Below are 20,000 nucleotides of genomic sequence, written 5' to 3' on the forward strand. Positions count from 1 at the left end.
ACTGGTTTCCAGGCCTTCCTCCAAACCAGTGGGCAGAGATTCAAAAACAAGTACTTTCCCTGCTCAATATTCAGCCTGTTCCAGCAGAACAGAGGGGTCAAGGGTTCCACTCCAGACTATTCCTGGTACCCAGGAAAGAGGGCTCTTGGCACCCAATCCTAGATCTTTCAATTCTCAACCACCTTCCTGGTGGTACCAAAATTCAAGATGCTTACCTTGCAACAGCTTCTACCTATGTTAGCCAAGGATGCATGGTTAGTCACCCTAGACTTAAAAGAAGCCTATCTGCACATCCCCATATGGGAGTCATGCAGAAAGTATCTACATTTCAGAGCAGGGTCCATGCATTTAGTTCTTTGCACTTCCATTTAGCTCATCTACTGCGCCCAGGGTATTCTCAAAATGCCTAGCTCCAGCCATTGCATACTGCAGGCAGAGCAATATCCAAATTTACCCATACTTGGATGACTGCCTGGTTCAGGCGGACAGTCAGGAATTGCTGCTTCGGGGGCATGGCCAAGGATGAACACAGGATAGCAGCAGATTTCTTCAGCTCCACCAATTTCATTACACTGACAGGAATTAATTACTTAAAAAAATAAAATAATTTTTGAAGTAATTTTCTTTCTAAATATGTTTGTTTTATATAGTTCTTGAACTATATCTAAAAAAGAAAGGAATTTTTAACAATATTCCTGTCAGAAATCACTTTGGAAATTTTCCTGTCAGTTTATTAGTCTGAAATGAGTTCCAGTAAGACAAATTCTCAAGACTCCAGCATCAAGAAAGAACTTCAGTCTCTGATAATTATAATCCAGCAACTTACTGCTAAGATGGATAAAATGGATACTAAAATAGACACCTTCATAGAAAAAACTACAAAACAAATAGACTTGTTACATATAGACCTGCAACAACAGAAGATCCAGATGACAGGCATAGAAGAAGCTGTGAATGACATGGAAAATAGAATTCAAGAAGAGGAAATCAACATTGAGTTTCTGCTGAAACAAAATACACATTTACAAACAAAGCTGGATGACCTGGAAAATAGATCTAGGCAATAACATTAGGATTTTTGACTGCCAGAAAATATTGAAGGTAACAATATTACTTCTTTTTTAACATCATGGCTCCCTAAAACTTTAGACTTACCAGAAGCATTCTCTTTTGGTATCGAAAGAGCACATAGATCTATAGCTAATACTAACGCTAACAAAAACTATCCTAGATCAGTTATTGTTAGATTTCTAACATCTTTTGATAAAGAGATGGTTCTTAAATCTGCTTGGGCTAAAGCTCCTGTTAAGATTAATGAGACAACTGTGCGTTTTGACAATGACTATTCTTCCATGGTAATAGCTAAAAGAAAAGTTTTTCTGCCACTAATAAGGGAGCTTAAAAAAGCACAGTTTAAAACATACCTTCTGTTTCCTGCCAAGCTTAAAATCTTCCTTCCTGATGGTCCAAAAATTTTTGATGACTTAGACTCTGCTTTACTGTTTATCAAAAAATAAGATTTTGGATAAAATAGAGGAAATGGAATGGGCTAGTCCTTCATTAAAGAGACTGGCAACTGAAACTTCATGGAAGACTTCAGAGAAGAAGAAGAGACTAAAAAACAAATGATTTGTTCTATTTTTTTTTCTCTCATCATTTTATTTCATTATTAATCTTTTTAAATATAGTTCCTGCATTTCCAGAAAGCCACAGATATTCTGAAAAAGATTTAATCAAAGTTATTCTCTGTGTGCAAAGAAATGTTTTGTTTCATAACCAGTCAAAATATCTGAAGAACTGATAAGCTATGATTCAATTTGTTTCTCTTTCTGAAAAAGAGAAGTAAGGTCAGTAATTTGATACATTTTTTTTTCTTTATCTTTTTTTTTCTTCTCCTTTTCTTTGTTTAAACAATGACATTCTATTTAGATTATGTAGTGGGTAAAGGGTGGGGGAGGGCAGGGAGAGAAGAGTAATGAAAATATGATTAATAGAATAATAACATATTTATTCCTTGTAAAAAGTTTATATGTTCTTCAAATGATATTCCTAATTATACTTTCTTGATTATGCTGCTTATGCTTGTTTGTAAATAATCTGTCATGCTTTAACTAATAATAATTAGAACTAAATAATAGTAAATAATATGTTTTATTTTTAACTCTATTAATATAAACAGTAAATAATATTCCATTGTATATACTTCCTATAGCTTTCTCTTACATTTTTTTTTATTTCTGCCTTACACTCTTTTATTTTCTACTCTCTTTTTCTTTTCTTTATTGATATATAGAAATGCTTTTGATCATATAGACACAGTAAATAATAAGATTTGCATAAAAATTGTGTTGGGACAAAAATATTGAGTTTTATTACTTATTAATAATTTTGGGCTTAATTTCACTTACATAGAGGCTGTAATAAACTATAAAATACATTGCGAAGGTTTTGTCATGTTTAGATGCATTTACACTGCTAAATGAATGTTTGTCACTAGTTTTTAATAAGTTTCCCGCCAAAATGTTAAGGGAGACAATCTGGGATGTGGGCTGTCTCATGCACAGTGTCCATGAGCTACTTCAAAAGCTTCAACTCTCAGAATTCTCACAGAGAAGCTGAAAGCAGTTAGTCTAACCTTTGACCTAAATATCACACTGACACATCACAGATTCAGGAAGAACTCTCTACCAGGAAATAGATCTGATGCAAATGCGACTATGTGAAGGAAAATGAACTCTTTAACATCTAAATGTGAGTTATTTTATATAATTACTTAAATATCTATGTTATAATTCATAAAATATGTCAGTTATAATGAGTTTAAATGATGCAGTTTCTTGTAGTAAGTAAATGTCTTATTTTAGAAGGCATAGAAAATGAAACATTTATTCAAGTGTTTTTGAAAATCTACTTAACAGCAGCATAATAATCTGTGTTAAAAACTTATGTTCCAAACATATACATTACTATAACTCATTTAATTCATCTGATTGACAAGCATAAATAATTTTATAACTCTATTCTGGAAGAAATTGTCACGTGATATATTTTAAAGCAGTAGTATAGCATGGTTGTAAAATCTGGTTACTAAAATGTGTTTGCTGTGCATTATTTTGTATAAAGCAGACAGATTTATTGTAGGGACAGCAAGTAGGATAGTGCTCAGCAAGGACACAACTCAGTGAGATCAGATATATGTGTGTGTGTGTGTGTGTATGTATGTTTATGTGTGTGTGTGTGTGTGTGTGTGTGTGTGTGTGTGTGTGTGTGTGTGTATATATATATATATATATATATATATATATATATATATATGTGTGTGTGTATGTGTATATATATATATATATGTATATGTGTGTGTGTATATATATATATATATATGTGTGTGTGTGTGTATATATATATATATATATATGTGTGTGTGTGTGTGTGTGTGTATATATATATATATATATATATATATATATATATATATATATGTGTGTGTGTGTGTGTGTGATGGCTTTTTTTTTTACAATAATGCAAGTGTTTCTGAGAATCTGCATAACTATGCAGTATGATTTATAACAATTTATATGAATACAATATTTTATTCTATTGACAATAATGAGTATGAGTAAATGCTCATATACAAGCAATTCAATGTTTTTTTGGAAGCTTTTGACTGCATTTACATGACAGAAAATAGATGCATCTTAATATATGTAATGTCTGAATCATATTAGCCAAAGTTTTTGATTTAAATGAATGTTAGAACTTATTTTTCTCTCCTCTTGATTTCTAACATCAAGATTATTTGAATGCTATTTGAGTACAAGTGTTTTATATTACATAGATGTATATAGTAGTATGAACAGTTTAAAAAAAAAAAAAAAGTTTATTTTAGTTTATATGATGCTGTTTTACCAAATGTGTAGTCTTGTCTTGCTAGATAATTGAATTGAAAACTGTTAATCTCAGTTAAATATAACTAGTATTAAATTGATAAGGTGGTAGCTGAGGTACTGCTGCTTAGGGTAGGGGGTTAACTTGAGTGGTAAATACTACTCTAAGTTGGAGTTTATAACTCCAGGCTGGATGCAAGGTTTAATCCTTACATTATTTTCACTTGCTCATTGTTATATGTATATAGTTTTGACATCCACAATATATTTTGTACACTCATTGTCACTACAAACAAAATTGAATCCTGCACAAAATCCCATAAGAGATTCAATAAATACAGCTATATTTAAAGGTACACCTAAAGGAGGAGATGTAACATTACTTATCTTGTTATTTGTTATTTTGATCATAAGATTCTTAAGTTTTAAAAATGCCAAATGACATCTTTAAAAGGAATTTCTTTAAACATTAATGGATTGAATAATCCGTGTAAAAGGGCAAGCCTAATAAGATACATTAATTTACATAAGGCCAACTTAGTCTTTCTGCAAGAAACCCATCTCTTGAAAAAAAATATTGATAAACTAGCCACAAACAAATATACAGTATTGGTTAGTTCAGAGCACACTCAGAAAAAAAGAGGAGTGGCTAGTTTATGGAATAAAAGTATGCCCATTCCTAAAACCATTAAGTCTTATCAGGATGACAAAGGAATGTTTTGTATGGTTACAATACAAATTAATGGGAAGACTTACACTTTAATTAATGTATATTGGATACCTTGAATTGGATACCTTGAATTGGTATTCATACAGTGAAACATCATCTTGATAAGATCATATCATTCTCTATAGGAGATATTATTTTAGCTGGTGACTTTAATTGTATACTACATGAAAGTGATACTACCACTATAGGAAAAAGAAGAATTACATCTAATGCAAAACATTTAAATGATTTTGCTAATTCTTATCATTTGAATGATATTAATAATCAGCTAGATTCAAAATCATTACCATACACCTTTTTTTCTAACAGATACAAAACTTATTCAAAAATAGATAGGGTCTTTATTTCTAACCAGATGGTAACAGATTTAATTAATTCCAAAATCATTTCATGTCCTATATCTGATCATAATTCAATTGTTTTGAATTCATGATAAAAATACTCATAATGTTCAGATCAAAAGGATACCAGCATACTTAACTCAACTAAAAGACTATAAAGAATATATACTTTCAGAAGTAAAACATTTTTAGACATAAATAATACTCCTGAAGTCTCCATTGTTTATGTTTGGGATGCCTTAAGATCATATCTATATGGACAAAGTATCAGATGGTATAATAATAAAAGGAAATCTTGGGATAAGGAATTGTTAGATATTCAAAGTAAATTAGACTCTTATCAACATAATAATAAAGAAAATATTATGGACAAGAAAGTTATTGAAGAAATAAACTAAATGAGAAATACAAAGAAATTTTAACTCCTAAAGTTAAAATAACTTTAGAGAAATACAAGTTTTTGTCTTATTCAATAAGCCCCAAATACTTACATAGACTTAAAAATAAAACAAAAAGGTTGAATAAACAAAATCATATCAAAGAAATCTTTTCTCTAAGGAAAAAGAAGAATGTTTCTAGTATACCAGAAATACTAGATGAATTTAGAAATCACTTTCACAAAATTAACCATAATAACATTAACATGGAACCCAAAGATAAAATAAAGGAGTTTATAACCACAAACATGAATAAAAAGCTTAATAAACAACAGATTAAACTATTGGACAAGAGTATTTCATATATAGAGGTTATTACACAAATAAATAAGCTTAAATCAAACAAAGCTTTGGGTAATGATGGTATTATACCAGAGATATATAAAATCCTTTCTAAAAGTACATATTCATTAATACATAAGGTTTTTATTTTGGCCCAAACTGAGTTAATAACCCCCCCATCTTGGCAATATACATTTATTTCACCAATTTTAAAACCTAATAAAGATCCAACTAGATGTACTTCATATCGGCCCATCTCATTACTTAATGTTGATTATAAAATGTTTATGAGTATTTTTGCTGAAAGATTGAAGACAATCATCCCCGGCATTATAGATATAGATCAGACAGGCTTCATTGTAAATAGAAATACTTTTGATAATATAAGAAGAACTTTAACATTAATTGATTTTGCAAATAGGAAAAAGAAAGATTTAACACTCATTAGTCTTGATATAAGTTCAGCATTTGATTCAGTAAGTTGGGACTATCTGTTTACCTTAGTGAAGTACACAAACTTCTCAGATGCATTTGTAAATCTAATTGAGCATTTATTTATTTATTTTATTTATTTATTTATTGCAGTTGGTTTACCAGGATAGTCCATTGGGCCACGAAGAACCCGTTTTCAATGGAGTCCTGGGGAGAAAAGCTCCAAAAAAGAATAAATGTACATTAACATTTGACAATAATTTCTAGGTACATTGTAGTAAAAGAACATAAGCAAAATATTAAAGTTTGTTACAATTAGATAGTAACAGCCTTGGTATATGCTATAGAATCAACAAAACACAAACATAGAAGAAGATTTATAAGCAAACATGGAAGATGAAAACAGTAGGTTATGGTAATTAAAGGGGATGTAGTAGAGTAGTTATATAGTAGAGTAGGTTATGAGGGGTGGGTGCATGAGCACTCCCATAGAGATGCTAGGTGTGAGAAAAGAGATTTCTTGAAGGTAGAGTGATTAGTGGTAGTGCGGATGTTAGGTGGAAGAGAGTTCCAGAGGCGAGGCTGAAGGAAAGAAGGTTTTTGCCTGGGGGATGAGTGGGTTTGTGCACTTCTAGTAGATTCTGATTATTGGACCTTAGGACTCTGTTTGGTAGGTGCATTTTGAGGGCAGAAGAAAGGGAGGGACAGTTGGAGGGTTTAGAATCAGCTTGTGGGCTAGAGTTAGTTGAGTGTAAGTGAGATAGTTGGGAAGTTCTAGCCATTTTAGTTTTGGAGGGAGATACAGTGGTGGGTGGAAGACCTATGAGAGGTGGCAAATTTAGCAATTTTGTTATAACAGGAGGAGAGCTGTTTTTTTAAAGAGGATTGAAGATTTGTAAGTAGAGGGGCACCATAGAGAAGGGAGGGGATAAGAAAGGAAGTAGCTAGAGTGGTTTTAGTGGTGGATGCAAGATAGGCATTTTGTCTATACAGCATGCCAAGTTTTTGATGTGTTTTTTTGATGTTTTTTTGGAGGTGGGAATTAAATTTTAGCTGGTTGTCGATCTGGACCCCGAGTAGTTTGGTGTCTGACATTATTTCGAGAGGTAGGTTATTTTGACTGGTAACTAAGAATGAGTTTATGTTGGGGGGAGTGAGTTTAGAGGGAGTAAATAACATTAATTTGGTCTTGGTGGCATTGAGAGCAAGATGATTTCTTAGCATCCATTGCTCTGTGGAGGAAAAGGCATCTTGAGTACGTTTTTGTAGTGTGGGGATAGAAGAGGCAGAGCAGATGATAGTAGAGTCATCTGCATATTGGATGATGCTCGAGAGGGGATAGATTTGTAGAAGTCATTAATAAAGATATTGAAGAGTAGAGGACCCAGTATGGAGCCTTGTGGAACTCCAGTAGGGGTATTTAGGTAAGAGGAAGTTGCTTTTTTCCATTTAACAGCTTGATTTCTGTTTGATAGATAGCTAGAGAACCAGTTCAAAGAGGAGGTAGAGAGGTAGAGTTTGGAGAGTTTTGTTAGGAGCAGACTGTGAGAGATAGTATCGAAGGCTTTTGAAAGATCAAGGAGGATGGTAGAAACAATTTGACCTGAGTCGCGGGCTTTGTTGACTATTTCAAGAAAGGAGAGAAGGGCAGTCATGGTGCTATGATTAGGTCTGAAACCGTGTTGTGTGGGGGTGATAAGTTTATCTAGAAGATGAGGAAGAAGTTGGAGTTGTACACATTTTTCAAGGATTTTTGAAATGGGGGACAAGAATGCTATGGGACGGAAGTTATTAATGTTGTTATTGTTACCACCTTTGTGTAATGGTATGATAAATGCTTGTTTCCAAATTTGGGGAACTGTACCTTCTTGTAGGGAGCGATTAATTAAGATGCTGATGGGATAGGCAAGGCTTTCAGCAGCAATACTGAGAAAGTAAGATGGGATATTATCAGGAGCATTGGTACAAGGTTTCAATTTTTGAAGGAATTTCTTAATGGTAGCAGTAGGAATGGGATTTAAAGTGAAGAGAGTGCAGTCGGGGGGTGTTGAATTCTGGGGTGGTAAGGATGTGGGTGGGATTTGTGTAGAGTAGGGGATAGTGGGATTAGTGGGTGGTGAGTATGGAGTGGATGCAGAGATATCGGGGTGGGTGAAGGGGTGTTAGGTGTTGGGAGGAGATAGAAAAAGAGGAGGTAAGTTTGGAAATAGAGTCAATGAAGAAGGAATTAAATTGGGTGGCTAAGTCTAGTTCTGGAGCATTTGGGTCTGGGGTGGGAGTATCTGGTTTGCTGGGGTGGAGGAGAGAGGAGATTCCTTTCCAGAATTTTTGAGGGTTGTTTTGTTATGGTTTTGGAGTGTATAGTAATAGTTCACGATCACTAGAGATATGTTTCTTAACTTTGTTAAGAAGCATTTTGTATTCATTAAGGAGTGGGTTGCCTTATGTTTTGGTAGCGTGCCCAAGCTTTGTCTCTATGCTTCATGGTAGAAAGGGTAGTTTTAGATAGCCAAGGGGCTGATTTAGCTTTTATTCTCTTAGTCCGTAGGGGAGCTTGAGAGTCAAGTACTTTTAAGAATGTTGAGTTAAAGTATGAGACAGCATTGTCTAGAGGTAGTGTTTTGAGACAGGTCCAATTTACTGCTTTAAGTGAGTTAGAAAAGGTTATAGGGTTGAAGTTTTTTTGGTCATGGATAGTAATGATGTTGTGGGTCTGTTGATGGATAGTGGGAAGTCGGTGGGTAAAGGTGGGTAGGTGGTCACCTAGTGGGTCGGGAAGGATACCAGTGTTGGTGAAATAGTGGGGATGAGAGACTAGAATCCAATCCAATATACTCCCATTTGAGGGGTTATTGGCTGGGTATGTGGGTAAGTTGATTAGTTGTGAAAAATTGTAGAGGTTGATATTGTTGGTGTTTGCAGGAGCCTGGATAGAGGCCCAGTTAATGTTTACATCCCCAAGAATTATGGTTTCATTGCTAATGTTACTGGATAGCCAAGAGAGTATAAGTTCAAGTGTAGGGATGTTGTCTCCTGGGGAATATAGAGGGAAGCTATACATATGTGTTTGTGATTATTGATGTGTAGAAGAGTAAGGAGAAGTTCAGCGTTATTAAAATATGGGATAGGTTTGTTGTAGGGAGAAACTACTAGGGAGGAGGAGTATAAAAGTGCTACTCCTCCACCCTTTCTGAGAGGTCTATCCTTTCTTATGATTGAGTAGTTAGGGAGAGTTATTTCAGAGTCCTTGATGTGAGGTTTTAGCCAGGTTTCAGAAATAGTCAAGATGTCAGGTTTATTGTGTATAAGCCAAGCATGAAGGTTTGGGACTTTGTTAACGATACTTTGTGGATTTAAGGAAGTGAATAATAAGGATTTAGTTGTGGTGGTTATAGAGGCAGGGCCTGGGTTGGGATGGATGTCACCTGATATGAGAGTACATATCAGGTTAGGTATAGAACAGTTTAGGTGAATAGATAGCAGTGTGGTGAGATTGTGGTTTGTGGTGAGATAGAGGAGTTTACTAGTGGTTATGGGAATTGAAATTCTGTGATGGGAGATAAGTTTGTATCGATAAAGAAGGAGGTTGTCTGAGGGGTATAAGTGGGGTGAAATAAGAGAGTATGATTGTATTGGGGGTGAGTTATGGTGGTTAGTTATGTGAAAGGATTGGAGGGTAAAGGAAGTAGTGGGCTGGGAGAGATGGTGGAGATAAAATAAGGAGAGGAGAAGTAGTAGTGGAAGGTAGGTGAAGGAGTATTTAGGAAGCATGTTATAGAAGAGTGACAGTAGAAAGTAATGGAATGGTGTTGTATGGTAAATAGGAGATAGTTATAGAGGAAGTGAAAGTTATGTTAGAAGTAAGTAGAGTAGTGTTAGTTATGGAGGGGTGTGGTCAGGAAGAGGGAAAGGAGTAGGATTGGTTAACAAGTTGAAAGTGGGGAGTAGAGTGTCTGTTGGTTTTGGAGGGAAAAATGGAAGGTGTGACAGGAAGTATGAACGCTGATTGGAGTAGATTGGGAGTGGGAGTGTCTGTTGGAGGCGTAAATGTAGACGTACTGGGGGCGGGTGGGAATTGGGGGCAGGGTAGGGGAGCGGAGTGAGCCTGCAGGGCGAACGGAGCGGGTAGAGCCCAAGAGCAGAAGAGGAGTGAGAGACTATCAGAGGAACAGTATTATTAAGTGTAAGTAGTACAAGATTGAGAGGAGAGGGTCTAGACAAGATGTGAGCAGTGGGCTGAAGGTAATAGGTGAAGAGAGGGACAAAGATGTGGAAATTGTGAGACAAGGAGAGAGGTTTCAGGTTTACTTCTTGTCCCACGACAGGGAGAGTTGTAATTTAAAGTTCTAAGCTCAAAATCATTGGAGAAGGGATGTACTCTAGTAGACAGGAATGGAATGTCTTACCAGGGAGAACTGGGCTGATGGGGTAGAGGGAGAAGGGAGCAATGAAACAAAGAGCAATGTAGGTATGGAGGATAGTGGAGAGAAGTTGAGTGGGTAGGCTGCTGGCAATCCTGACAGGGAGTATACTGCTGCTGCTAGGAGAGCAAGAGTACAGTAATTCTAGCTTAGCAGATGAACATACTTTAAGTTCTTTTAGAGTCTCTTGGGTAAGTATTTCATCAATGGAGTGAGGCAGCAGAGAGAATTTCTTGGCAATGGGAGTACAGCTCAAGTTAGGTCCAATATCCACCCAGGCAAGGACACAGGGGAAAGACTCAGGGCAAGAAGCTGGAGGAAGAAAAAAAATGGACAGAGAAGCAAAAACAGTTAGTAACAAGTTGAAAAGCACTTTATCCACAACTATGGCTAAGTGTAATTATACCATCCACTTGAAAAGCAATAAAAATATCCAAGTAGGCCAGTGGAACAAGATTGGGTAGTTACATATGCTACATAGTGCAGTAGAGCTAGTAGTGTGGACAGCGTTTCACAGAGCACGTGGAGGGAAGCACAGTGCTTGTAAAAACCGTCGCTAACAATTAAGGACTACTAGAGCCAAAAAATCATGTAACAGTTGATATGCTTCAGTTAGAAAGGCTAGCAGTTAGCAACTAATATCTATTGTACAGCCTTAGTAAAGATTAGAAACATCTGCTAGTATTATTTATGCAGCCAAATGGTAAATCTAGGCATCAAAGATAGTTCTTTTACCAGAGAAGGCAGTCGCTAATTATGTAAAGCAATTACAGACAAACCAAGGCAGTCTTTAACAAGTATCTAGCATACAGCCTTTAAAAATGGCAGAGGCTATCTCATTAACTGGGAAGGCAGTCGCTAATCAGGAGCGAGTATTAACAAACAGAAAAAGGCAGTCGCTAATTATAAAAAACAGTTACAGACAAACCAAGGCAGTGTTTAACTAGTATTTGGCATACAGCCTTTAAAAAAGGCAGAGGCTATCGCTTCAACTGGGAAAGGCAGTCGCTAATCAGGAGCAAGTATTTACAAACAGATTAAGGCAGTCGCTAACATTAAACATAGTGATAGAAGGAAAAACAGCTATTAGTGTTACCTATGCAGCCACAATCAATAAAACAGGCAGCAGAGGTGTCGCTCTACCTGGGAAGGCAGTCGCTAAGTAAGAATTACATATACAAGCAAAACGAGGCAGCAATAGTGTTCTCTATGCAGCCAAAATCAGTAGAACAAGGCAGCAAAGGTATCGCTCTACTTGGGAAGGCAGTCGCTAGTTAAAAAACCTTTGCAGACTAATCAGGGCACCAGAGGTAGTGCTTTCACTTGGGAAGGTAGTCGCTAATTAAAACATGTGCAGGTCCATCCATACAGCCGACAAACAGTGCAAAATTCAGCAGCAATGTAACATTTACATGCGAGAGGGTAGCATATTAACTGACAAAAACACGACAGGCTAAGCATCAGATCGAGCTAGTTAATAATATTCCAAGTACATTCACAGTTCAATGCAGTAGCTTTCTTTTAAACAGTCTCTACTTACAGAGCGGCACGCTCTCAGCCGAGAATGCACAGCAGCCAGGAACAGGCAAGATTGAAAATGGCGCCCAGGAACATTGGCTTATATTAAGGTAGGAACATATGGTATATTAAGGTAGGAACATATGTTTCACAAAAATACCCATTTTTAAAGGTACAAAACAAGGATGTCCACTTTCTCCACTATTATTCACTTTAGTAATGGAGCCTTGGGCTAATTTGATCAGAAACAGTACTGACATAGAGGGTTTTGAAATAGATGAAAATATAACATCCAAAATTCAACTTTTTGCAGATGATGTTCTAATTACATCAGCAGGATCTAATTCTTCTATGCAGTCTCTATTTGATAAAATGATGAATTTTAAAAGTATTTCTGGTTTAATATTCAATGAAGAAAAGACTAAAATACTACCTATATATACATGAAAAATATTCTCATTAGTGATTTTACTAAATATGTACCCAATTCAGGTCAGATAACTTATTTAGGTATAATACTATCTAAAGATATTAAATCTATTATATATAATAATTATAATACCTGTTTTCTTAATATACAAAACCTTTTTAATACCTGGAATAATATGTTTTTTACTATGGAGGAGAGACTTACAATTATTAAAATGATAATATTCCCCAAGATTTTATACTTAATACAATCAATAATACTTCCACCTACAAAAATAATTATCAAGAAACTGAATACACTATTGTTAATTTTCCTATGGGCACCTAATAGACCTAGGATTGCATTAAAGAAACATACTAATAGCTGGTCTCAAGGGGGTATTTCTTTTCCAGACTTTAATTTATATACTATCTCTTCTATTGTAAAAGTTATTACTTTATTAATAGATCAGTCATATGTTGCAAAATGGAAAGATTATTGGGAGCTAATTAGTATGCACTTCATGAAAATCTCCTTAACACATAAAAATATGATTGTAAATAACTCCATGTTATGGTTACTAAAGGAATTTTGTACTTCACCTATTACACCTAAACATATTGTTTGTTACCCATTAAACATTATTATTAGCTATCGTAACTTTATATTCATGCACCCTAAGTATAGGGAATGGAATTTTATTATATTCCCTATAATGTATACTCAGGGTATGCTTTTGTCATCTACTTCTGAAGGAACTCATTTAGCTATAGATAATGATCTAAAGTACTGGTATCCGTTGGTATCTGATAATAAAGTTAAAAATCTAGATTTCTTAAAACAAGAATTTGATCTAAGAGAAACTTGCTGGTTAGAGGTTCAGACCTTTAGACAACATCTCATTAATAAAATAGATCTAATGTCTATAACAGTTAAAGAATCTATTCCAATACTGATTGATTACTTGATATTAAATTTACAACATAAAGTTTCTGACAAAGGTAAACTTTCATACATACATAAAATTATCAGACAAGAAACTTTTTACAGTGTAGATTCATACTGGAATTATTTCACTTCTATTAATGGGGACCCACCAAATCAACAAGATAAACAATATATATTGGAATCTGCTTATAGAACTACGTCTTCCATTGTCTGGAGACTTTATACATGGACATTTTTATATAGATCTTTTTATACACCTTTGATGATGAATAAAATAAATAATAAAGATAATTTATGTAAGAGATGTGGGCTCATATGTTTTATGACTGTATAAAATTGAAAGAATACTGGAAGTCAATTAATGAATTTTTGCAGGCTCTTTTTACAGATCATTTCATTATTTCTAAATCTCTTATATTATTCAACACACCTGTACCTCAAAGTGTTAAAAAGGTTAAGCTTCCCTTGTTATGGTCTATTCTAGCAGTGGCTAGGAAAATAATAACCAGAAATTGGATTTCAGATACACCTCCTTCGTTCAATGAATTTAAAAATGTTATGAATATAGTGTGCCATATGGAAATAAACACAATTAGGATAAGAACAACTAGAAAAACATCTTATTATATTGTATGGGATAATTTACAAAATTTGTTAAAAAAATTCTAATTTCAATAGCACGGTATTTTAGTTTAATTAATTGATCTGATTGTAGTGGATGTCTTTGTAAATACTTTAGTTGTTTTGTTGAATATTATAATAATACCTATTTTTAATTACTTGTATAAAATTGTTATGATATTTCTCTTATATGTTAAAACAATAAACCTGTTTTGAAAAAAAAAGGAGTTGCTGCTTCAGCACCTGGCATCTGTAAAAAGCCTTCCCACTTCATTGGGGTACACCATCAATGAAAATAAATCAAAACTGGTACCCAGTCAAAAGATTGTATTCTGGGGAGCAAGCTTGGACACAACTTCCCAGATGGCATTCTTCACTTCAGAAAAACAGGTCTATCTGACAGACTACTTCAAAATAATGGCCACCAGAATCCAGCTATCGGCAAGAAAAATACTGCAAGCCCTAGGGTTCATGGCCTCATGTATTCTGCTAATTCCATATGCAAGACTGCATATGAGGAAACTTCAGTGGTGCTTAGTCTTTGGTGCCAACATTCTCAGGACCTGGAAACAGTCATTCCTATCATACCTTGTCTAAGGACAGAGTTCCTTTGGTGGGCAGAAGCATGCAACCACAACAAGGGACTGCCTTTTACTCAACCACAGGCCGCCATGACCCTGACCACAGATGCATCAGACTATGCATGGGGGGCTCACATGGCTGGCAAATGTATTCAGGCCCAGTGGAGCCCAAGTCAAATACACCTGCGCATCAACCAAAAAGAGATGCTAGCTGTACAGAATGCCCTGACAGCTTTCAGACAGCTACTGTCTCCAGGACAACTGCTGGTAAAAACAGACAACACCACAGTTAAGTGGTACATCAACAAGCGGGGGGGGGACCCATTCTTACCCACACTGCAGGTTAGCCATGGCCCTGTGGAACACGGCCTTGAACAACCAAGTCTGTCTACAAGCTCAATTCCTGCCAGGCAAACAAAACTCTCTGGCAGACGACTTAAGCAGAAATCTCCTAGATCCATGAGTGGAAATTGGAGCTCAACACCTTCAACCTTCTGATCCAGAAATGGGGGACCCCAGAGGTGGATCTCTTTGCCTCCCCCAACAACCACCAGTTAAGCAAATTCTGCACAAGGCACCCTCACAGCAGAGCCTGGAATGTGGATGCCCTATCCTTTCAGTGGGAAAACCTCTCAATCTATGCCTTCCCACCTCTGCCCCTTCTCTCAAGAGTATTACTCAAGATAATATAGGCCAAGGACAATTCTGATTGCCCCAGACTGGCCTCGCCAGCACTGGTACCCACTCCTGTGCAGCCTGACAATGGTGCCACCCTGGCACCTATACCAGATCTCAACTCTGCTTTCTCAGCAGGAGGGACAGGTTTTGCATCCACAATTGCAAACCCTAAATCTTGCAGCCTGGCTATTCCTTAAGTACTCCACCAGCAACCGTAAGCAAACAGGTGCTGGACATCATCCTTGAAGCCATAAGACCCAGTACTAGGAAATCCTATGCTGAAAAGTGGAAAATGTACTGCTCTTGGATTCAGTCTAAAGGAAAGGACACAGCACTGCCCTCCTTACCTCTTACCATGGATTACCTAGCAGAACTACTGCACAGAGGCCTATCCTTCTCCTCCATTAAGATCCATGCCTCTGCCATTTCAGCTCATTACAATACTGAGCCACCTCTTTTCTCTCACCTTCTCATCAAACAGTTCCTGAGAGAGGCAAACAACTTAAGGCCACTAAGAAGAGTGCCCACCCCTGCTTGGGACCTTAACTTTGTACTGGAAAAGCTCACGCTACTACCTTTTGAACCTGCTGCTTCAGCAGAGTTAAAATTCCTCTCTTGGAAAACAGCCTTGCTTCTAGCCATCACTTCAGCTAGAAGAGTGTCCGAGTTACAAGCACTGATGGCTGTGGAACCATTCATTGTTTTCCATGCTGACAGGGTTTCCCTCCAGACTAATCCTTCCTTTATGACTAAAGTGGTGTCCAGTGTGGCTCTCAACCAAGCCATCCACTTGCCAACCTTCTTCCCTAATCCTCAAAATAAAGGGGAAAGGATGCTGAACTCTTTGGACATGCACAGACAGCTCAGGTTCTACCTTGATAGGACTAAGCCTTTCAGAAAGTCTAACCAGCTGCTAGTCAGCTTTGCAACAGGGGCAGAGCCATTTCAAAACAAATAATTTCCAAATGGATAGCACACTGCATCCATTTCTGCTACAAGCATCATGAAAAACCAACACCTCAAGGGGTCAGAACACATTCCACTAGGGCTACATCTACCTCTACAGCATTTCTCAGGGGAGTCCCTACCAGGGACATACTGGAAGCTGCTACCTGGAGTTCTGTACACACCTTCACAAAGCATTACCTCCTGCCTATCATTTCCAAATCCAGGGCAGAATTTGCTACAGCAGTCTTGCAAGGCCTACTAGCCAGCCCTAACTCTTCTTGACTGCCTCCACCCTTCCTCAGCTTTTGGAATCGACCCAAGTGTGTTGACTGCAACAGTGAAACACGAAGAACATAGTACAGTTGTGTACACTTACCATAAATGTAGATGTTCGAGTGTATTCACAGTGAAACCTGAAGAACATAGTACAGTTGTGTACACTTACCATAAATGTAGATGTTCGAGTGTATTCACTGTGAAACCTGAAGAACATAGTACAGTTGTGTACACTTACCATAAATGTAGATGTTCGAGTGTATTCACTGTGAAACCTGAAGAACATAGTACAGTTGTGTACACTTACCATAAATGTAGATGTTCGGGTGTATTCACTGTGAAACACTAAGAACATAGTACAGTTGTGTACACTTACCATAAATGTAGATGTTCGGGTGTATTCACAGTGAAACCTGAAGAACATAGTACAGTTGTGTACACTTACCATAAATGTAGATGTTCGAGTGTATTCACTGTGAAACCTGAAGAACATAGTACAGTTGTGTACACTTACCATAAATGTAGATGTTCGAGTGTATTCACTGTGAAACCTGAAGAACATAGTACAGTTGTGTACACTTACCATAAATGTAGATGTCCGAGTGTATTCACTGTTGCAGTCCTGGTTTCCCTCCCTCCAGCCCCCTTGTTTTCTCTGTCTCTTTATCTCTCTTCTCTATGGCTATTCCTACTGGTATTGGTATTTACTTTTTACTGGTGGTGTTTTCACACCATATCCTAGCTTCCTATTTGGGGCTCCTGACATATGGGACAAGAAAAACTGATGTAATGGCATCAGCTGCCTGTTTTTTTACCCCTGACAACCTGACATCATGGAAGAAGCGACAGCATCCGACGCAGAAATATTAAGTCTCTGTTATTCGGGCCGACTGAGGGCTATCTGCAGGCAGATAACCCAAGTGTGATGACTGCAACAGTGATACACTCGAACATTTATGGTAAGTGTACACAACTGTACTTTCCTGCTACAGCTTGACAGTAATCTTGGACCATTTCTTGTAGATTTATTAAGTAATCCTCCATGGTTTGTCATCCTCTGATTACTCTGCAGCTGTCTTCCAGTAGTTTCTACAACTATCTCACAGCCCCATGCCTTCTCCATCTTATCCCTGCTCCTACCTTTTCATTCCTACTCAGCTATGATCCCACTTTTTTCCACATTTCAAGGCTTCCCTCATTCCTTTCTGTTTTCCTGTTCCTTAAATTCGATCACCCAGTCTTTTTCTAAACATGGTCTTTAACTGGAACTCTGTGCCCTCCTGCTGCTGACCTTAATGTGTGTAGAGAGACAGAAATAGCAGCAAGGGACATTTTTCAACTCAGAAATGAAGGCATTGTTACTTGCATAATTGTGGAAAGGAAATTTGTACTTGTTAATGACGGATTAGTTTTACTGTTTTAACTGCACTTCTGGTAACAAATGACACTGCTACCCTGCTGAAATAATGCAATTTACATTGAATACATTAAAAGAAAAGAGAATATTTTACACCAGTTGCCGTAAAAGAAAAGATGAACTGCACCATTTGTCTTTTACAGGCTCCAGAATCCTTTGAGGATGTTGCTGTTACTTTCTCAGCAGAGGAGATGAAGATGTTAACAAAACAAGAGAAGGAGCTTCATAAGGAAGTGATGTTAGAGAACTATGAAACCTTAGTTTCAGTAGGTAGGTCTTGTCACATCTTAAGGAATGTTTTTTATTCTAAGACTTATGAGTACCTTTTTAAAATGCTATGCTGCGATGTCTTGTGTGTTTATTTGCTACCTGAGTAAGTGAACCAGTCACTGAGGACCATTTTAGTCCTAATAAGCCATGAGTCTATATTATATATTCGAAGTTTCAAAACTTCAAATCCCATATGTTCGACAACATATGATCGAAGTTTGAAACTTAGAATATATAATAAAAATAAAAAAAAAACTTACCTTAATGCTCCGAGCAGGGGGTCAAGCCCCCCCTGCACCCCCCATACACCCCCTACTTAAATATACCAACTCCGAGATCGCACTTCATTGCAGAAAAGGGAAATTCTGCACCGTATGGTGGTGTTACATTTAACCTTCAAACTTTTCAAAGTTCGATCATATGGTGTCAACCATATGACATTCGAACTTTGTAAAGTTCGTTCATGTGATAGGACCCCTAAGTCAAAATGAAAAAGCTCTCTCTCTCTCTCTATATATATATATATATATATATATATATATATATATATATATACATACATACAAATAGGAAGTTAATGCATAATGCATCCAGATACAGAAATAGCCTCTCCTGGTGCCTCTTTCTGCATTCCTGTCATTTATATGAATCAAGTGGGCAGTTTATAGGCTGCAGTTCATCCAGAATGTTTTTTAAAGAGCATTTTTATTAATATAACATATTTATAATGTATCCACAGAAAGGAAGAAATTCAACGTCACATACTATTATACAGTTTTAGGAATACATTGAATCATAAAGGTATCTTACACAATTAACACGTTAAGAGTCTTGGTATATCAGTAGCAACCTTTCAAGGCTATCCCAGCCACTAAATGTCTTAGATTTATAGATCTTACTCTGATCATTCGTTTTTTCACTTCTACATATTATTGCTGTTAAATTTAAACATTCTTTGAGCTTAGGGACTGTTCAATTTCCAATTTTTGGTAATAACTTTTCTAGCAATTGCCAAAAGACTCCAGAATATTTTTTGTTGGTGGGAGGTAGCTGATTTACCTGGACATAACCTACAAGGATACAGGAGAAGCATACAAGCTGCAAGCATAGTATAAACAAAGGAATAAACTCTGGAACCTTGAACTAAATAGAAAAAAAAGTAGAAACCAGATAGTTAAGAAGCCTGCACATAGTGTTTTGGACATTTCTGCTCTGCCTCATTCTTCAGTTGGCCCTCAGAATGCCAACATTTTTTCACACTTGAACCTATATAATCATGTGGGATCTCTCTGCTGTTTGTAATGTCACACATTGTTTTAGTGGGGTACAATGGGTAATTAACACTTTTTAACTAAAGTCTGTTTTCTTTCACTGTTACACATTCTTATTTTTGATATCATGCTAAGTTTGACCATCTGATCTTTTTATGTAAAACTATAATCCCTTACACATTGTGCAGTCTCCTTTGAGATATCCGATATCTTCTATATTTTTGTGTCTCTCTCATGTCCATGTTCAGTTATGATTAATTGGATATTTCAGATGTAATTTATTGTCACTGAACTGCAATTTACACCAGAAATTTGTAACTTTGTGTACCCATTTTCCACACCTGTATGACCTCAAAGCATAACTCATTTGTGGGATATAACAAGGTATGTCAGGTCAGTAAGATAAGATTTCCATGAGATACACATTACAAAGTTCTTGAGCTGAGTACAGACAGCAGCATTCTGGACTTCAGAGTTTTTCCTCGGCTGACTCTAGTACACAGGGCATATGTCATTCTAAACATAGGAATAATAAG

The 20,000-nt window shown here is 36.5% G+C and overlaps 1 protein-coding gene across 2 annotated transcripts in view; it reads left to right on the forward strand.

The window, feature by feature from the left end:
* LOC122813914 (zinc-binding protein A33-like) overlaps positions 1 to 20,000 on the forward strand; it is a 425,931-nt gene that overhangs the window by 405,259 nt on the left and 672 nt on the right. The window contains exon 5 of one of the 2 annotated variants that reach the window (XM_044086456.1): positions 18,067 to 18,193. The exons of the other annotated variant lie outside the window; for it this stretch is intronic. Coding sequence (XP_043942391.1) covers positions 18,067 to 18,193 — 127 coding nt within the window. The remainder of the gene's footprint in view (positions 1 to 18,066; positions 18,194 to 20,000) is intronic. 2 annotated transcript variants of the gene reach the window in all.

The sequence above is a fragment of the Protopterus annectens genome, chromosome 10.part0 (genome assembly GCF_019279795.1).
Source record: "Protopterus annectens isolate FY-2018-M chromosome 10.part0, PAN1.0, whole genome shotgun sequence".
Classification (NCBI taxonomy): Eukaryota; Metazoa; Chordata; order Ceratodontiformes; family Protopteridae; genus Protopterus; species Protopterus annectens.